General features: G+C 44.1%; 2 protein-coding genes and 2 long non-coding RNA genes across 12 annotated transcripts in view; 2 read left to right on the top strand and 2 right to left on the bottom strand.

The window, feature by feature from the left end:
- Nucleotides 1-128: 128 nt before the first annotated feature.
- LOC118403104 (homeobox protein Hox-B2-like) lies at nucleotides 129-2039 on the bottom strand. Its single transcript, XM_035801586.1, has 2 exons — nucleotides 1642-2039; nucleotides 129-1221 (listed from the first exon to the last, which is right to left on the bottom strand). The coding sequence occupies exons 1-2, from the start codon at nucleotides 1913-1915 to the stop codon at nucleotides 878-880; spliced, it is 618 nt and encodes a 205-aa protein (XP_035657479.1). The 5' UTR covers nucleotides 1916-2039; the 3' UTR covers nucleotides 129-877.
- Nucleotides 2040-2573: 534 nt separating this feature from the next.
- LOC118403110 lies at nucleotides 2574-6506 on the top strand. The gene is made up of 2 exons (XR_004829594.1): nucleotides 2574-2690; nucleotides 5457-6506. It is a non-coding gene; the product is annotated as an uncharacterized LOC118403110 (long non-coding RNA).
- LOC118403096 (homeobox protein HOX3) overlaps nucleotides 5801-17203 on the bottom strand; it is a 39392-nt gene continuing 27989 nt past the window's right edge. For 7 of the 9 annotated variants that reach the window (XM_035801567.1, XM_035801571.1, XM_035801568.1 and 4 more), the window contains exons 2-4: nucleotides 16958-17057; nucleotides 8509-8969; nucleotides 5801-7819 (exon numbers count right to left, since the gene is read on the bottom strand). In XM_035801567.1, coding sequence (XP_035657460.1) covers nucleotides 6939-7819; nucleotides 8509-8926 — 1299 coding nt within the window. In that variant the 5' untranslated portion in view covers nucleotides 8927-8969; nucleotides 16958-17057 and the 3' untranslated portion in view covers nucleotides 5801-6938. Of the gene's footprint in view, nucleotides 7820-8508; nucleotides 8970-14118; nucleotides 14727-14777; nucleotides 14901-16957; nucleotides 17058-17203 lie in introns of those variants that run through there. The other 2 variants (XM_035801574.1, XM_035801575.1) reach the window with 2 other exon arrangements.
- LOC118403108 overlaps nucleotides 15502-17203 on the top strand; it is a 16497-nt gene continuing 14795 nt past the window's right edge. Inside the window, exon 1 of the long non-coding RNA XR_004829591.1 lies at nucleotides 15502-15636. This is a non-coding gene — a long non-coding RNA (uncharacterized LOC118403108). The remainder of the gene's footprint in view (nucleotides 15637-17203) is intronic.

The raw sequence follows: 17203 nt of genomic DNA, 5'->3' as shown, positions 1-17203 counted from the left end.
GCCGCCCAAGGTCAAGTATCCACAATAACAGGAAGTGTCAGGTAAGGTCAAGGTCAAGGAGAACAGGTGCACACAACTTCACACAGGTAGGGTGGGACATGAGGATGGGGAGACAACTCTTCACGCAGTAGTTTGGACAGGTGTATTTATAATGAGGCACAGTGGAAACTGGATAAAAAGGAATCTCAACTGAATAAAGGAAAAAAAAAGTATGAATGAACGTTTAAAGTAATTCTCTTAAGGCCCGATATAAGCAAGAAAGATAATGACAATTTAGGAGGGACAAAAAGAAATAGTCCTTTGTGCCCAAAACTGCATTTAAACAGCTATGATTTGGTCTTGTTTCCAAGCTCATGGATTTGTTTTAAAAATAGGGCCCGTCCTTCAATCTTTCACAAGATCTGCAGACAAATCTCATTGCATATGGTAAAATGGGTACAGTATTGTTACACACTTTTGATGATTAATATAAAGAGTTGTTAAAACTTACATACTGAATTTACCTTCAAGATATGCGGAAAATGATGACATTTTAAGACATCACAACTATTCAATCTTTCATTGCATATAAGAAAGATATGATTTAGCCATGGATACGTAGCGATAATACTCGTATGCCTTCTTGATGTTGAACTTACAAGAAAGAATGATATATCCGAAGTAAACCATCATATGCAGTTCATTAAATTCATTGTAACATACAACTATATCTACACTACTCCAGCAGTCTCTGGCCTGTTTCTGACTTTAAAAAAAAATTCGTTTTACCGATAAAAGACTCTAGATTTATGCTACAGCAAATGTTTGCTTCTTTCCTAGAGTGTTGTGGTCAATCCGTCAATATGGTTTGCTGACCGTCCAGTCCACCGGGGCCTGGTCACCCCTGGGGCCGGGGACAGGTTGCACTACCCCCGCCCGGGGAGCCCTCCTCCGCCCGGCCACCATCTGCCGGCTCAGCGGCAGTCCCAGGATCGCTCCCGATCTCACCCCGTCCCTTCGTGTCCCTCCTCTTTTGTCTCATGCGTCGGTTCTGGAACCAAATTTTCACTTGTCTCTCGTTCAAGTCCAAGTAAGAAGCGATCTCCTTTCGGCGAGGTTTGCACACGTATTTGTTGTAGTGGAACTCTTTCTCCAACTCCAGAAGTTGAGTGTTTGTGAAGACTGTACGCAATCGACGGGAACTATTTACCTGGTCGGTTGGTGAAGTCAAGAAATCCGCTTCTGAGAAAAAAATAACTTTGAAAATGAGCCTTTTATATTAAATAAGAAATAGATTGAAATTAGAAATTGAATGCTGAAAAAATCCTTAGAAGTTCTCAGAAGTGGGTAAAAGAAATCGAATATTACAGGACATATGCTTGAGTTAGCTACCCAGCCATTGATATACCAACCCACATGGCCTCCTCTCTTGTAACATCTGTCGTTTTTAACAAACTTCCAAAGACGACAGAAGTACTTATAAAACACCCCTCTCTTTGCGCTGCTGGTAAAATCTTTCAACGCTCGGACTCCACATTGATAAAATGGTTAAGTGTTTGGAGCGAAGAGGTCAAACTGTGCAGCCAAACCTTTAAAAAAGAAAAGTTTAACCGATATAAAATCACTACAACTTCCCCGTAGTACAAAGAACAGGTTCTGTACCTTCTGTGTTGGAGACTGGTGATGGTACAATTCGAACGGACTTTTTGAGTTTCACCCAGGGAAAGTCTGCAATGTTGGCGGGCTGAGTTGGTGAGAGGTCAGAGTTCAGCTCCAGGCAAGTTGTAGGGTGCAGAGGGGGCCACGTTCCCCCGTCTTCAGCCGTCTCACCGGTGATTGATGACTTGAGAAAGTCGGCACTGATAGGTAGACAACTCATGAATTCCTCCAGCGAGGGGTGTGAATTTATAAATCCACTCTCTCTCGGTATATCCATGGTAAAACTCGTCTGTATGACGTCCCTTTAGGACGGGATAAGTATAAAAAGTTTCTCGCCACTTGGGTTCTTATTTCGGATAGTTCGGCCCTCAGGCGTCGTATGAAACATCACTAGTCGTCAGCAAGAGGCGAGCTGACAGTTGAGTGATCATGTGACGTTAGCTGACCAATGGTAAGCCGTCTAGGGAATCCGTAGTAAGTGAGAAATGTGTTGTTTTGACCCATACATCTGCAAGAATCGTACCCTCCCTCAGAAAGTGAAGCCGAAATCTCTACCCACTTACTACAGGACTCTAAGCAAATGCCAACTGTTTACCTAGCAGCGATAAGAATCGGGTAAAACTAACACAAGGCACAAGAAGAGTGGATTTTAAAAGGATTGTTGGATGTTTTGAGGTCATCACATACATGCCAACTTGTCAATACAAGCGGTCGCACCTCACCAATCATTTTCTGCTTAAACCCTGACAGGTAAATTGGACAAAAGTCATTATCGCGAGTTTTCAAATAAATCTCAAAGTCACGAGAGAGGGTTGAGGATATACAGCGTTGTAGAAACCTGTGTGGTTTATTATATGTAAGGTTGGAACGTGCCCGGTATATTTGAAGACTAGTGGAGCGGTTTTATCAAGAAACTCAAGTTTGTCAATGCAGCTGTCATGTCAAAGCTCCGTCTCCGATGCTTTCAAGTGCTGCGAAAGCATCAAATGCAGCCCGGGTGCCAGGGGTGAAAGACGCCAGCTTGCGGGGCCGCTACAAGAGCCTCCACAAAGGTAAGGCCTCCCTGTACTCTACATGTACGGTTCCCTGTAGATTCTACACCCTAGAGTACCTCTATTTGACTTGCCGTCTGAAAATCGGAACATTTGGTCGGCTAGGGACGCTATGGCGGAAAAATGCTAGAGGCGAGTCGGTCTACCGAATTCCTCGCTAAGGCATTCGGCAACGATTGGGACCCCTCCAAAAATCGATGACGAAAGAAAGCCCAACATTTCCATCTGTCAGTACTAAAACCAACAGGGAAACCTTTTCGTTTGGGCTAAATCAGCGAAGTTTGTATTACAGGGAAGAAGAAAGAAAGGGTCGCGACACAAGTCGTGTTGTTTGTCGGTAACCGGTTCCCCTTTCCTGTCAGCCAGCCGAGGGGGTCATCCAGAGTTCACATTTGAATATATTCAAGCCACTGCCGATTTAATCAAATTTCGGGCACAAATTGGGTTCCCAGTCCCCCCTAATCGAACCTACGTGAATGGGAGACTGTGTTTTCAGGTATGGATACGACCTGGAAGGTGTTTGGCAAGGAAATAGGGAGGATAGGTCTGTGTGCATATTTAAGAAGACTGTTGTTTTGTGGGATCGCTGGGCCTCTTCTCACAAGTACAGGAAATAGTCGAGACTGCGTAAGCACTGACTGGTAGACCGTCTCTAGGACCTTAAAGATACGCTTGACTTCTAAAACACACAGACCAACTCTAGATAGAGAAATAAGTTTGTATTTGCCGAGTCCACCCGCTTTTTCCAATCGGGTGGAAACGAATATAAAGGCGAACGTTCTTTGACAGCAAAGCGGCTCAGTTGAATACTTAGTTCTATTTACTCGTGTCATCTCCTTTCTCTCTAATGAAATATCCCAACCGTCTAAATCCCTACATGATGAAATAACAGCCAGGCGTACCCTCTCATTTTCCTACGACTCAAACATAATTGGACTGTAAAAAAATGGCTAGAGTTAAACAGAAGGCGAGTACTATGTCGCCCCGCAGTCGCAACTACAACATATTTGTCCTCTCAAAAATTCCACCCAAAGTAACGGTTACTATTTTGGAAAGGGCTTGGCTTAAGTCAGACTTTTAGGTATGGGGTAATAGGGATACCATATGTGATCTTAGCGACGTTGTGTGACTGAAATTTGTGCATGAATAAAAACGTTTCACGTGTAGTGGTTAGAACTGGCCACCAGTCTTCCATCATACCTGTCAAACGCACTTACGCAAAGGCTACATTCTGAACCGGCCTCATCGCCCAACATTTGGGTCCCTTAATTTCCCTCAACATATCCACAGTAATGAATGACTGTTGGATTACTTTTCTGTGACTCCGCAAGCCCCGGTAAAACGCCATATCGATTTCTGGTGACTTGTGTGTTTTATGAAGGACGATAAAAGGGCAGGGTACATAAAATTGGACACACTAAAGACGCCATTTTAGATCGAGTAGCGAAGGTGGTGATGTAAACTCTAACCACAAAAATGCATTTCTCTTTACGCAACTTGGTTCAAATTAGTGCCTTGATTGCAAGCAATTCTTATTGTGAAATTAATTATTAGTTTTAATTGGTGAATGCAGCGTGTTTTTATAGTTTCTTATGGGTAAAATCTCATAAAATAGATGATTTGTTTGATGGTAAAACATAACTGATACAACTGTACATAGAATTCCCAATTGGAACTATTTAAACCTTTTGCGGATCGAAGATTAAAAGACAGATGCCCATAGCCTTATCCCTACAAATGACTGGATATTTCCTGACACAGAAAACGGCCGTTCTTCGATTTTTGTTTCTCCCTGGAAGATTTGAGACTAGGTTAATCAGAATCAGTGCTGGTCAGTTCCAACCGACCGTTTCGGCCAGTCCGGCCAAGCCATGATTGTGTCATTATTTGGTCTAATAAGTCTTGAAGAATCCTATAATGAAATCCTTTGGTCCGGTGTCCGAAATATTAATCTGTTATGAGAACGTATTTGCCGCCTTGTTACGGTTTGGATCGAAATCTACATGACCCTAAATGAGGTAGGGGACTGTATCGGCGAAAGGCTTGTTGACCAGCGACGGTTGGAGTTTTTGTAGAGTCAATTTCAGTTCAGAAGTGTGGAAAGAAATGAAACGAAATATTCGGCATGACCCCCCGAATTGTGTTGATTGTGAGCTGTCTGCGCGGGAACCCATCCATCTTCTCGGCCTCGCCAGAGGATTGTGACAAGACAGCTCTAAGACGGATGACAAGGAAAACCGTGTGTTTCGTGGTGTAGATATCTACCAATTTCTCTCCCGCACACTCTATTTCCACCACCACCCTTTCAACACAAGAACTCTATTAACCCCTCCAGTACCTACCATGTAAAGCGAGGGTCAAATACATCGCGGTCTTGTAATATTTTCAAATTTAGCTGCAGGGAAGCTTACGAAATTATTCAAAATTTGTCCCTAGGTTGACCCTTGGTATGAATATCTGGATGGTGGACCCCTACAATTACTGCCGAGCTTTGTGGCTGCAAAGAAAGGGTGGTTCTAACTTCCGTACGGTCCGGAGCTTTCACACAATAATGTTCTTCACAAGAACAGTATACGCAGTACCAGTTAAATTTTAAAGGTCAAATTATTAACTCTAGGTGTTATATTGAGCTTTTATATTGCTGTTATGACCTGTGTGTTTTGTTTTACTTCCGTGTGTGTACATGGACATTGTTTTTCTGTGATGCTTTTTTTCTGGTAATGTGGTATGTTATTTTGGGTTACAAAGTTTTATTTTTTGTTACAGATTCGTCAGTGTGGGGAAGGCTCTTTCTGCTGGCATTCATCGAAGACCAGTTGGAAAGCAGAAGGTAAAGTGTCGAGGATGTGATATTGTGAATAAAATTCCTTTTAGTACACAGAATCCTTGGTTTCCTTTTTCTTTCTTTCTTCCCCCTTCCCAACAAAGGTACCCATGCTGGCTTTACTAGTGGGCTAGGACTTAACGGTAGTTGCTTCGTTGTAAGTAACTTTTGTTTAGGCGAGGAAAATTTAATTTTCTCGTGTGTAAGAGAGCAGGTTGCAGAGATCCCACCCCCTCTATAGCAGACTAAATAAATGCACATAAATAGCAGACGATCCGTGTGGCAATATATTCACGTTATTCTCCTTTAATTTCACAGTTTCCTACATTTTCTCCGAGAACATTTGGTTGTAATGTAAACTGAGCGCTTGTGACTTTTTGACACCGTGTGGCTTTCTCCTAGTAACCCGTGTTAGACGAGAGTCTGTTGGCGATTGAGAGATCCGTTTTCTTGGGGTCAAAATTCACAGGGCCTGGAAAATTGACAACGTCTGTGCCAAAAATCAGACAGGCCTGTACATGAAAGTGATCGCATGGGGACTGTTGTCAAGATTCAAAGCGAGATTTCCCAGTCAATTTGTGTGTACATTCTGGGTGTGAGGAGAGAGCTACACACTGGGTCATATGGACTATGACATACGGAGAACCCACACAAATAAAGACTGCTTGACAGAAAGAACAGGTCGGGTCAAATGCTATGCTATGTACGAACACACGGGGCAGATTGCAAACGTCAACACCCCAAATATTCGTCACAGAAAATCAGTCTTGCACTGCCAAGTTTCAATATTTCGTTGCACATGAATAGTACGAACATTCACATATATAGGAACGCTACCCCCACTTTTTTCTCATCCTAAAAATTCTACATATACAGCAACATCAATGTAGGTGAATCGTCAACGATAAAATTGTCTTTTTTTAATATTTCCTAACAATTTTACCCTCGAAGCGAATACTTCATTTATTATTTTGAATAAATTACGGACAAAACTAGCTACATAAATACATCAGTTTCTCTCTCTTCTAACTAACTACTGTAGGACGGCAAGGAATAGTGAAGGAATACACTAGCTAAGAGTTAAATGCTATATTCACAGGCATATAGAAAGCGAGAGAAGACATTTAGAATAGAATAGATGACAAGAGTCTATCATTGCAATGACATTTCGTACTTCCGTCTCTAACTTCGCGGAAAATATACATATTCTCCGTATAAATAGATGCACTGGGCTTATACTTTCAGCTAACACTTCTTTGGGCAAATGGACACGACTTTCAAAAACTTACAGATTTTGGTAGCTGGAATTTTGTTATATAATAATTAGTTATGACATATGAGGGGAAATTTTGATCGTCATTTTTGATGATTTTGATAAGGAAGTCGGAAGTGTGTGTCATGTTTCCATTGCCCAGGCCCAGAGGTTACAAATGCGTGAGTTTGGGCGCACTGTTTAAACGATTTCCCTGAGTTTGTACGTTCACACAGTAGTTCATATTGACCACAGACATCGGGGTGGAGTACTGGTGATGAGGTAGCTCGGTGTGGTGTGGCGGACACTCCGGGTATGAGTTCGTCAGGCCGTGGTGACCCGGCCCGGGGCCTGTCGGTGAGGGTCCCGGCGCGGGGGGAGTGTACTGCCGCTGACTTACTACCTCGAGGGGGGAGGCGGGGAGCCCGTTGGTCATGTGTGGGGGCCCCTGGCGGGGGTGGGGGACGTGGTTCCCCATGGGGACGGGATGGGGGGCTGACGAGGGCGGACAGGGAGAGTGGTTAGACTGGTAACATTGCGGAGACACAGGTCCGGACATGGTGAGTCCGACGCTGTGCGGCGGTGCCTGGTGAGGTAGACTGTGGTTCAGATGTGGCGGGGGGTACTGGCTGTAGGCCGGCTGAGTCTGTTGTAACGAACCCATCATGCTCATGTGGTTGGACATGTTGTTACTCTGACTCAAGCTCGGCTGGGTGGTGGGATGGGGCAGGGGCCCGGGGTTGATACCGGGCGGTGTTGTAGTGGCCGGCGGGGAGGGACTGTTCATGCCCCCGCTACCTCCTCCACTCCCCCCGCCCTTAACTTTCTGTTCCTTCTTATACTTCATGCGGCGGTTCTGGAACCAGATCTTGATCTGTCGCTCCGTTAGATTGAGCATGGCCGCCATCTCGACTCGCCGAGGCCGACACAGGTACCGGTTGAAGTGGAACTCTTTCTCCAACTCCACGAGCTGGGCGCTGGTGTAGGCTGTACGGGCCCGCTTCCCTGCGGCGCCGCCTAGTCCCGGGGACTCCCCGGGCTCTGTCGTTCCAACTGCGAACCGGGAAGAAAAAACATCCACATTTAGTGACCTCCACTACAAGCATGCTCCGACTCACAGCAAGACTACCCGCCCCACATCATCGATCAAAACCCTTCAACCCGCTAACTCGATGTCACCTTACAAAACTCCCCCATTCCATTCCACAAAACTCACGCTAAAAATCCATCCCAAAACTCTAACAATAAACCACGCACGCTTTATTTGTGTTCGCTAAGATTTTGTTTTTGTTTGAACCGAAGAACAGCGGTGTGTAGAAGTTGAAATTTGGCGGGCCTATCACGGAAGTCAGCTCCCCTCGACTTGATTTATGAGGTGGCTGTCAACTCCTAATACTTGGCTGACGTTGTACGTTGAACAATTTGTCAACTTAGCCTAGAAGAGGGACTACTACTAATCACGTTGTAATCGTCCCATGAACTCGGCCATATCATTGGCTAGCTCTATAAAATTCATCTAATGTTATTAATAATGAAAACAGAACTTTACAAGGGCAGTGTAGAAACGCCTGCCAGTGCCCAGCGGCAGATATGTGAACAGATGTAGTGACAAGGCGGTTGATAGAACAGCTAGTGATTCCTCATCGTGTGTGATGTATCTTTCCGACTTTACAGTCACTTCGCAGAGCGTGGCTGCTTCAATTTATTCTCTCATTGCCAATAAATTTGTGCTGTCAGCGTACCTGATAGATTGGGCTGCTGGCGTTGTTTCGAATTTTGGCGGGACTCCTTCATCCAGGGGTAGATCTTAGTGTTAGCTAGGATGGAGGCGTTGGACTGGGGAGCGCTGCCGTGGTTGTTGTCGGCTGGGTTTGTCTTCATACAGGTCGGACTAACGTTGCCAGTCCCCCCGCCTGTTGTACTGCCCGGCTTCCGTACAGAACACGACGGGCCGAAGTCCTGTGTAACCTCGGCCCCATAGCTGCCACCACCGCCGCCGCCTCCACTCCCCTCGTACCCAAACCTCTCCCCGTTACTATAGCTGTAGCCGTTGTAAAGTTGTTGCGATGTTGTTTCGTAGTAAGGTGATTTTTGCATCTCGTTGTTTTGTAGAAATTTATTTCTTTGTGACAAGGTCTTGACACTCTTATCAAATAACATTGGCACCCCGGTGTCACATGACCGTACTTGACCAATGATAGCCCTGGAAAACAGAGAAGGTTAAAAAGTAAGTGACAATATAATAACCTCGAGATGTATCACAGTACACAATTCTTGACTCTTTTGTCATCAATAATTTAAGGAAACCCCCTTAAGAGAATTTGCATAAATTATAATGTGTCATCATTTTGATATTTGACGTCAACGAAATAAAAATACACAACAAATATTCATCCATCAAAATTAAATATCAATAAAAATAAAGCAATAAAGATGAAAATTGCTGAAAAAATAACTTAAGAAGTTTAATTAGTTTGTGAGAAATTTGGAATTAAAAGTTGGGTGTTATTTTGTGATCCAGGCATTCCATATTTGATCCTAGGTTCAAAAGGCGGCTCTACTCGACTGAAACAAGAGAGGGGACGGTATCCTAGGCTTTTACTAACTTAATCCTCCTCTAAAGGTATCGTCCCTTCCGTCAATTTACCGCGGTATCTTTACTTCATAAAAAAACTTCTGATATCCAACTAGGGTCACGGCCCGACGTAATAGCAAACTACTCCCCAAAAGACCCATCTCCTGGTCGTCTCTAATTCCTATTTATTTAGCTTGGCGCGCATGGTCCCTCTGATAACCACCACAAATCTACCATCATCTCGCTTCAGGTCTACCCGATATGCTTTGTCATCTAATTTTTGGCAGACGCTTCAACTCTCTAGGAAATTCTCTCTATGTTTACCAGAGAGTTGTGATATCTATCTGAATCCCCAAAGCATGTGGTGGATGATCTGCCTAGGAGGTTTAGGAGATGTGCGCTGGAATCCTTTCTGTAGAGTATCTACTCATCTGTCTGTCTCATAGCTGTAGATATATCGATAAGGACGGATAGAGTCCCCCACTGTAATCCTATTTACGAAAGTCTTTGATATGGACTCGTTCAAAACATAATATGAATACAAAATAAGCTTCCAGTCAGATGTTGTGTGCGATATAACATCTCTGTTACGTTACCTCGAGCTAAGTTGGTAGCATGGGGACGTGGGTTGGGTAAAAACAGAGCGGGGAGTGACAATAGAGGAGAAGAAAAAAAACTGGCGGGGAGGGAGGCATGCATGGGAAACTGACACATGAAATTGATGTGCTGCGAGAGGAGCGCGGATTCTGGCAGAAAAATGACAGCTGTAACGGATAAATGACAGACGGAAATCTACACAAGTCTGTCTTCGCCAGACCCCCACCTTTAATTACTTTTGCTTGGCCTTTCCAGCGATGGAGTTACCGGCCATCAACGGATGTTTTGGCAAAACATAATGGGACGGGGGCAAGGTTTCAGACACAACAATTTCTGATGCCTTTCCAGGGATGGAAAAACGACACCAATGCGAAACAAAGAATACAGCCAGTGCAATCCCTGTCAAACCCTGTTAGAAGATGGACTCACGTGAAAAGATACTCTTGCCACGTAAATTATTAATTGGAAGTTCTACCTTTGATCAATGAGCGGGCGTATAGAGAAGTAAGGATATCATATAAGTTCTTCATCTATTAGGTACAAATTCGATTGCTTAACAGTGAAACATATCGGGGCATGAGAGAACACATCAATCCTACTGAAGTAGCCAGCGCTTTTCAACACTTCACAAGTAGTAGGGAGTTTCTGTGATGCCGCCGGATTTCCTACTACAAATAAAAGTTAAAAATACATGGATAAAAAAACTTCCCGCGCGAAATTGACAGCCCACGAGGAAGTAAAACTGACACATGTCAAGAAGAGATGGAGAAGTAAAATTGGCAGCAGCCCTGTGTGTGTTCACGCGCTGCACCTGGCAAAAATCTGGGCAGAAATGGAGATTGGGGGTCCGTTAGGACGGGAATAATTATTTATACAGATTTCTTTTCACAAACGAAATAACGACCTCTGGACCAACTTTTGTAAAACTCTTTCTTCGAGGCGACTGGGAAGGATGTGGGGAAGGGTTATGATGCAAGAAAAGATGGATAAACACGGAAGATGTCACGTAAGAGACAGAAACCGTGTGTTTTGTGATGACAGATTGGGTGACAGCAAGCGGCAAGTCCTTTGAGTGAAGCAGCTTTCTCATTGTGGGTGCCGCCTGTCAAAAACTGACCCGCTAACTGAATTTCTCCCAATCAACTACCCGTCCTGGCTTTCCAACCATCGATCTTTCAAAAACACATCACGCGTGATAATTTATTTCTTCAACAGGAGATGAAATTATATCACAATTTGTGGAACTAAAAAAAGGAGGGAGAAATTCACCCGTAGAACTTGACGTTTCAATCATATCAAACAAACAGCCAAACGAAGCAGAGCGCACAAATTTGCACTTAAAACGCCATCTGCTCCAAGTTTTAGGTGCAAATATGCCGAGTTATACCGGCACACACGTTTTGCGCCTTGGCTAGGCGAACATGATTCGCACATATAATTTCACGTCCACAAAACGCTGGTAATAACCATGGAAATTAAAAATTTGGGGCAGGCCTCTTGACAATGTAGAGAGCAGCGATCTTGCTTTTTAATAATTCGGAGCACTTGCTCCACGCTACTGAGGGAATACTCAAAGTTCAAATGTTACCTTTAATAAGCTTCCTCCCATAGCTTGCTAGCTACTCAGGAGGCCTCCATCGACTTCTGAACTTTTGATATTATTAAATCGACGGGAAACGGGGCGAGGAACGTTCTACCCCGGGCATAGCAATCTCCGGCAAGGAAAGAATACAACACAGGCGTCCGACTTGGATATTCACTTCTACAAAAGCGCAGGGAACAAAGGATTTCTCCTGTGTGCTCGGATCTTTCAATCACATTACGTTGGATCGATCGAGAGCTCTGGGACAAGCTTCCCTTGCCACTTTAAGCAATGAAGGGCTGAAAGAAAAGCGTGATAGCAATCGTTGATAGTGATGGGGCATTGGGGTGAAAATAACAGACCACGGGGAGACAGCGGGGGGATTGACATGGTGTTTTGACCGGGGTACAGTATTTGCCGTTCAAACAAGCAAGGTTTTTCGGTTGTCTCCTAAATACAGGTGACCCGTATCTACACACCACAGGGGTTCACTCAAATGTCACACTGCCAAACACAAAATTAAAACTTCCAGTATTATCGATTTTTTTCTCTCCTCTCTCTTCCTCCATTTTGCTGAGCTAGGACCGAGTTCATATACGTTAAATTTCATCTCTGTATCAACAATTAAATGTTATCTATATCAATAATTTCATTCAATTTTAGGAAAGTTAAGACAGATCGTGAAACGTTCTTAAAAATCGGACTCCATTGGAGAGTTGGACCGTATCAATAAAAATGAATTTATCGGACGGAGTCACCTCTGAGCGACCTCTGACGAGATTGGGCCTAATTGAAATCAACCCGATTAATCTCGAGGCAACTTATTTCACAAACAACAGTCGGTGGAAGGGCAGGGTAGATATGACTCAAACGCGGGGTAATACAGGTATTAGAGAGCGGCCGAGATTGAACGAGTTTTCAGTGGATAAGCTGTTAGAGGGACCTACCCAATTTAATATCAGGCTTTCTATTCCAGCCATCAATGCGGAGGGCGGTAATAAGCGGGTATGCTTGACAGGGAAACTGCCGGCGTTCTGATTGCAACTGTACCAACACGGCTAAAAGTGTGTCGTTACATAGGGTACGTTTTTCAGGGCACCTTGGTGCTTCGAGCAAGGGCACGCATGCAGAATAACATATAAACACAACTTCAGAAACACTCCTTTGTTCGCATAAAGTGACGTTAATATCAGAGTAGTTTTCATGCTAAACAAAGCGAACAAAGCTCCAAAAGAACAGTGTTGGTTCTTTATTTTTATATTCGACTCTGATTCAGGAAAGGTCGATTTGTCAAGTGGGAGCGGTTTTATGTGGCATTGAAAATAAATCACGTCCTTTTGTCTTAGTGAAATAAAACTTCTGTTTTTAGCAAATCAGACGTATCATTATCACATAACCCCGCGATGAACCCAATGAAAACGCTTGGGGTCAATTTCTATGCTTGAGCAAGCCTTGTAGTCGAAAACAAGCTCGGAGAGAGGGAGCCGATTCTGTATGACTATACCCTATCCGCAAGTCTGGCGACGGACAAAAGAATGGAAAATACTATCCGCTATTGACGGTTTGTAGTCGTGGTAACGTCATTGGTGAAAAAGGCTTCTTTCTGCACTGGTCTTTTCAACTGGCGGGGTCAGATAGAGGACAGGATTCAGGCGGTACAGAAAGAACAATAGAAGAGGAGGGTTGTAGCCCCAGGTGGGGAGGGGTTACAGAAAGGTTACGGCACACACACAACAGTCTGTGCAACATTTTAGCACAACCCTTAGAAATATCGAGCCCGCGCTATAATGGAAAACGCTCAAAACGTAACGCATCAAAATGGAAATTGGATTAGATTTTGCCATGCGCGAGGGGAAAAGCGGGCTGCGCCGCGGAAAATGTTCGCACGTCCCCTGACGAGCACAGGACATTTCATGCAACTTTCTGCTTCAATGGAAAAAGAGCACGTTTGATTAGATTTTACGGGATAATAAAGTTCAAACTGAAGCTAGAGACGCGTCGAGAAAATGTCACACAACACACACAATCCGGCTGAATCTTGTAACACTTCCAAGTCATCAAAACAACGGTAATTTCGGCGTCTTCTTTTCACCGAAATGTATTCCAAATTTTTGTGGAACAAAGTTTCGAAGAATAATCCAACAAGGCTAACAAATAAGAGATCTCTTTTACTAGAATAAAATAAAAATCTTGGAACTGAGGCAGAGTGGCCGCCATTTTGATTCGAGGAAACTAAAACTTTTGATAAAATGCTTACTCACTGTGAACGCGAGGATCACATTTATTCTTTCAAAAATTAGGACATAGCTGTTTTCGTTGATATCTTAGACTAGAAATAATTTACTTTGGAATTCTCGATCCACCTTGGCTTGATTTTCAAGGTCATACCCAAGGCTAAGAGGCCGCGGCCTGTCTTCAGCGAAATCCAGAGGACCTCGAAAAGGATTCCAAAGGATATGTGACAAAACCGTATCCAACACGAACACTGAAAGAAAACCCAAACACACAAATGGCCCAGAAGGACATGGCCTTGGAACACTGCATCCAATTAAAGGACTCAAAACAGAGGTAATGAACCAAAATAAAAAGCTACATTACTTGGGACTGGAGACGAAGAGAGAGGACCTTGTGCCGCGAACTTGCCGATGAAACTGACTGTCTATTTTTATTATTCATAGAAAAAACGGCAGTTGAAAGGGATAAAGTGATTGAAGGGGGAAGCCTTACAAAATTTTACAAGTACTTACGAATCGCCTCACAATGCACTTGCTAATTAATGCGTTTAGCGAACAATTGGGAAGTACCTGCCTAAATGGCTGAAGTTATGTAAGTCAATACACAAGCATTTGGTTTGAAGTTTGTACCGCAACAAAAGGAAGAACAAAAGGAAAAATATATGCATTTCTGGAAAACTAGATTTGAAATGGAGAGCGAATTGTGAGAATGGATCGCAGAATAACGAGAAACGGTCCGCTGATAGAGCAGAAATTGATTACATCAAAAACTTTCACTCTGATATTATGTAAATATTGTTCTATAACGAACAGAACGACTGTGTGAACGGAAAATGGAGTTATTAAGAGAAAAACAACAGTACCAAACTTTACGGCGGGGTCAGAGAGAGGTAAAGAGAGGAACCTGTCAGGGGAGACAATACAGAAAGACGGGATAGCGACAGAGCGAAGCGGGCCGCCAGACGGTCAATATTTGTAGCCTACAAAAGTCGAAAAGTCCAGGTAAGAAGTAGGAAAGTTTACCCCTGTGTCGTGCCATGGTTGTGGTGGGACGGAAGGCAGCGGACAAAACCAGCCTGGGAGGTGCCGGGTGGAAACCGGCGGCCATTTTGAGTTACTGTGCCTAACGCGGCGGGGCAGCTAGCACGGGGGCCGCCGGGAGAAGATTGATTATCTGCCGGCCTGACCCTGTCAAAGCCCCGAAATACATCTTCTGACAGCCGAGGGGGCCACACATTTTACGCACGGACCCCGTTTGGTCTCATTCTGGGGTCAGAAATGTTGTGAAGGGGCTTAGAAAGAGCGACGTGCCATAACTGGCTAACCAGTGACCAGTCCGAGGGAGATGGACACTGCCATCCGTTATGGTTCACGGACGTTAAACATACACACAAAACGTCTCAAACGAAATATAGTCTCCACTCTACTTGATCAGCGTCCAAAGGTCACTTTTGTAGTCTATAAGGGGATCGGCAATGTTTACAAGCTAGTTGGGGAAGTGTTTTTAAAGACGCGGGGAAACCCTGGCCTGTAGATTAATGAGGGTGCGCGGATCGTGAAGGCAAAACCGCGGGTCATAAATCTTACGGACGACATGTAATTGCTCGGTCCATTCATACGCGCTGTCACACAAACACACGCGCGCAGCCTGACTCTAGTTCCGCCTTCTACGTTTCTTTCTCACGAATCCACACATTTCAACAACTTCGGGATGTGAGATTTCAGGTGAAATGTAGACGACATAGCGGTGAGGGTTTCTGGGGACCCAAAGGGCGGTGGTATTGTGTACGGACAAGAGCACAGTACTTCGATGGAAGCCTGCATAATGAGCTGTGTGCCAGCGAAGGAAGGGAGGGCGCACAACGCCACACAGGCTGTACAGGTAAATTGCACCGGGCTAACTACGGTGTGTCGGTGCCGGTAGGTTCTAGATCACTGTAGAGTTCGTTAGTAGTAATTACAATACATTTGAGTGACCGCCAGTGTAGCTGTGGGCGGGGTCTAAAATCATCACGCTTTCACCACCAGTTTTCAGTTGGGATTTTTATCTTCTAAGATACAATTACTAAGACTGGGGGAATCTGCGCCTGTGTAGCGTTACCAAGTCTGGCTTATTTATCCTTGAGGTTTTACGCTGAGTAGTTTACAACCGGCGGAACTGAAACCATGCACCTGCTTGTGGGTGGGTCATGCACACATAGCCGAATGTTTTCCCCTAACATTGGTAGCAACAAATCTCCCGAATGGATGCTTCAAATTCCTTCACAAATGCCCCCGTTTCGACTTGGCTTCGTCCACGACCAAACTTTCCGTACGCCCCCCTCCCCACGAAAAACTGACACTTATCTTCAAACCAATTTCCTGAATTCCTCTAGGATACCTCTTCTGTCAAAAAAGATGCCGGCAAGGCGGGTAGGAATGGGAGGGACATTCCTGAAGTATAAACAAATGGAAGGCGAGATCTTCCAACTGAAACTTGGCGCCAGGGGCGGCGAACTCTTTCCATGTTTAGACCTCAGTTGGGAGACGATGTTTGAGAGAAGTCGGGCCGAGAAATTCTAGCAAACAATCGCTAAAAATTCGTTTTCCTTTCCCCTGAACGAACTTTTTAATATTTCAGGAGTTGTAACTCGAGATCAGTAAGTCGTGCGTGCATCTTGGAATAATTATTCAACAGTCCTAACAAGCGATTTACAATTTTCATGTGTTGAACTAGGGACAGGTTTTAACAGACTTGTGTGCGATACACACATTTAAACAAGTAAAACAAAACGAACAATTTCGGTCAAGATTAGTAGTTGAAAAGTTGAACTGAAAATGACACTCGTGCGTAAATTCATTAATTCTAGTGAATTCACAAAGGTTTTTACGGCCAGACAGACAAAAAGAATACGTTATTTTCCATTGAGAAAAGAAAGAAATTGATACCAAGCGCTCCTAGACACAAAAAAGGGGGAGGGCAACAAATCGACCTTACAAATTAAGTAACAACTTTTTGCAAGCAAAGGTCTGTGTCCCACAGATGGAAAATAGCCAAGTGATTTATATTCCACATTTGTCAAGAAATTTCACAGCGACTCCTGACTGTCTGCGATCCAATCATGGTTCCTTTGAGTGTCAGTTTCCCCCCTCCAGAAATAGACACAAGTAAATGGACACAAGTATTTTTTTCGGCAAGTTTTTTTGGAGTTGGTTGGTCTTACCTCAAGAAGGATTGGAGTCAAGTTTTCCCCATATGTGTCGACCAAAGGGAGAAAGACAACGTCTGGTCCGGAGTAGTAGCAGCACTGCTGGCCACTGGCTCTGCAAAAGGTCAAAACAATCAGTTTCATCAAGGCTCTGAAACCAACACACACCTCGTGAAATCCACACAAATTTATGATTCGTTTACAAACTGATTAAATGGCCCTGGCTCTTCATTTCGTTGATTAAAGCAATAAATTACCCCC

Source organism: Branchiostoma floridae, chromosome 16 (assembly GCF_000003815.2).
Source record: "Branchiostoma floridae strain S238N-H82 chromosome 16, Bfl_VNyyK, whole genome shotgun sequence".
Classification (NCBI taxonomy): domain Eukaryota; kingdom Metazoa; phylum Chordata; class Leptocardii; order Amphioxiformes; family Branchiostomatidae; genus Branchiostoma; species Branchiostoma floridae.
The sequence above is the reverse complement of the archived record's forward strand: the minus strand, read 5'-3'. Positions and strand labels throughout refer to the sequence as shown.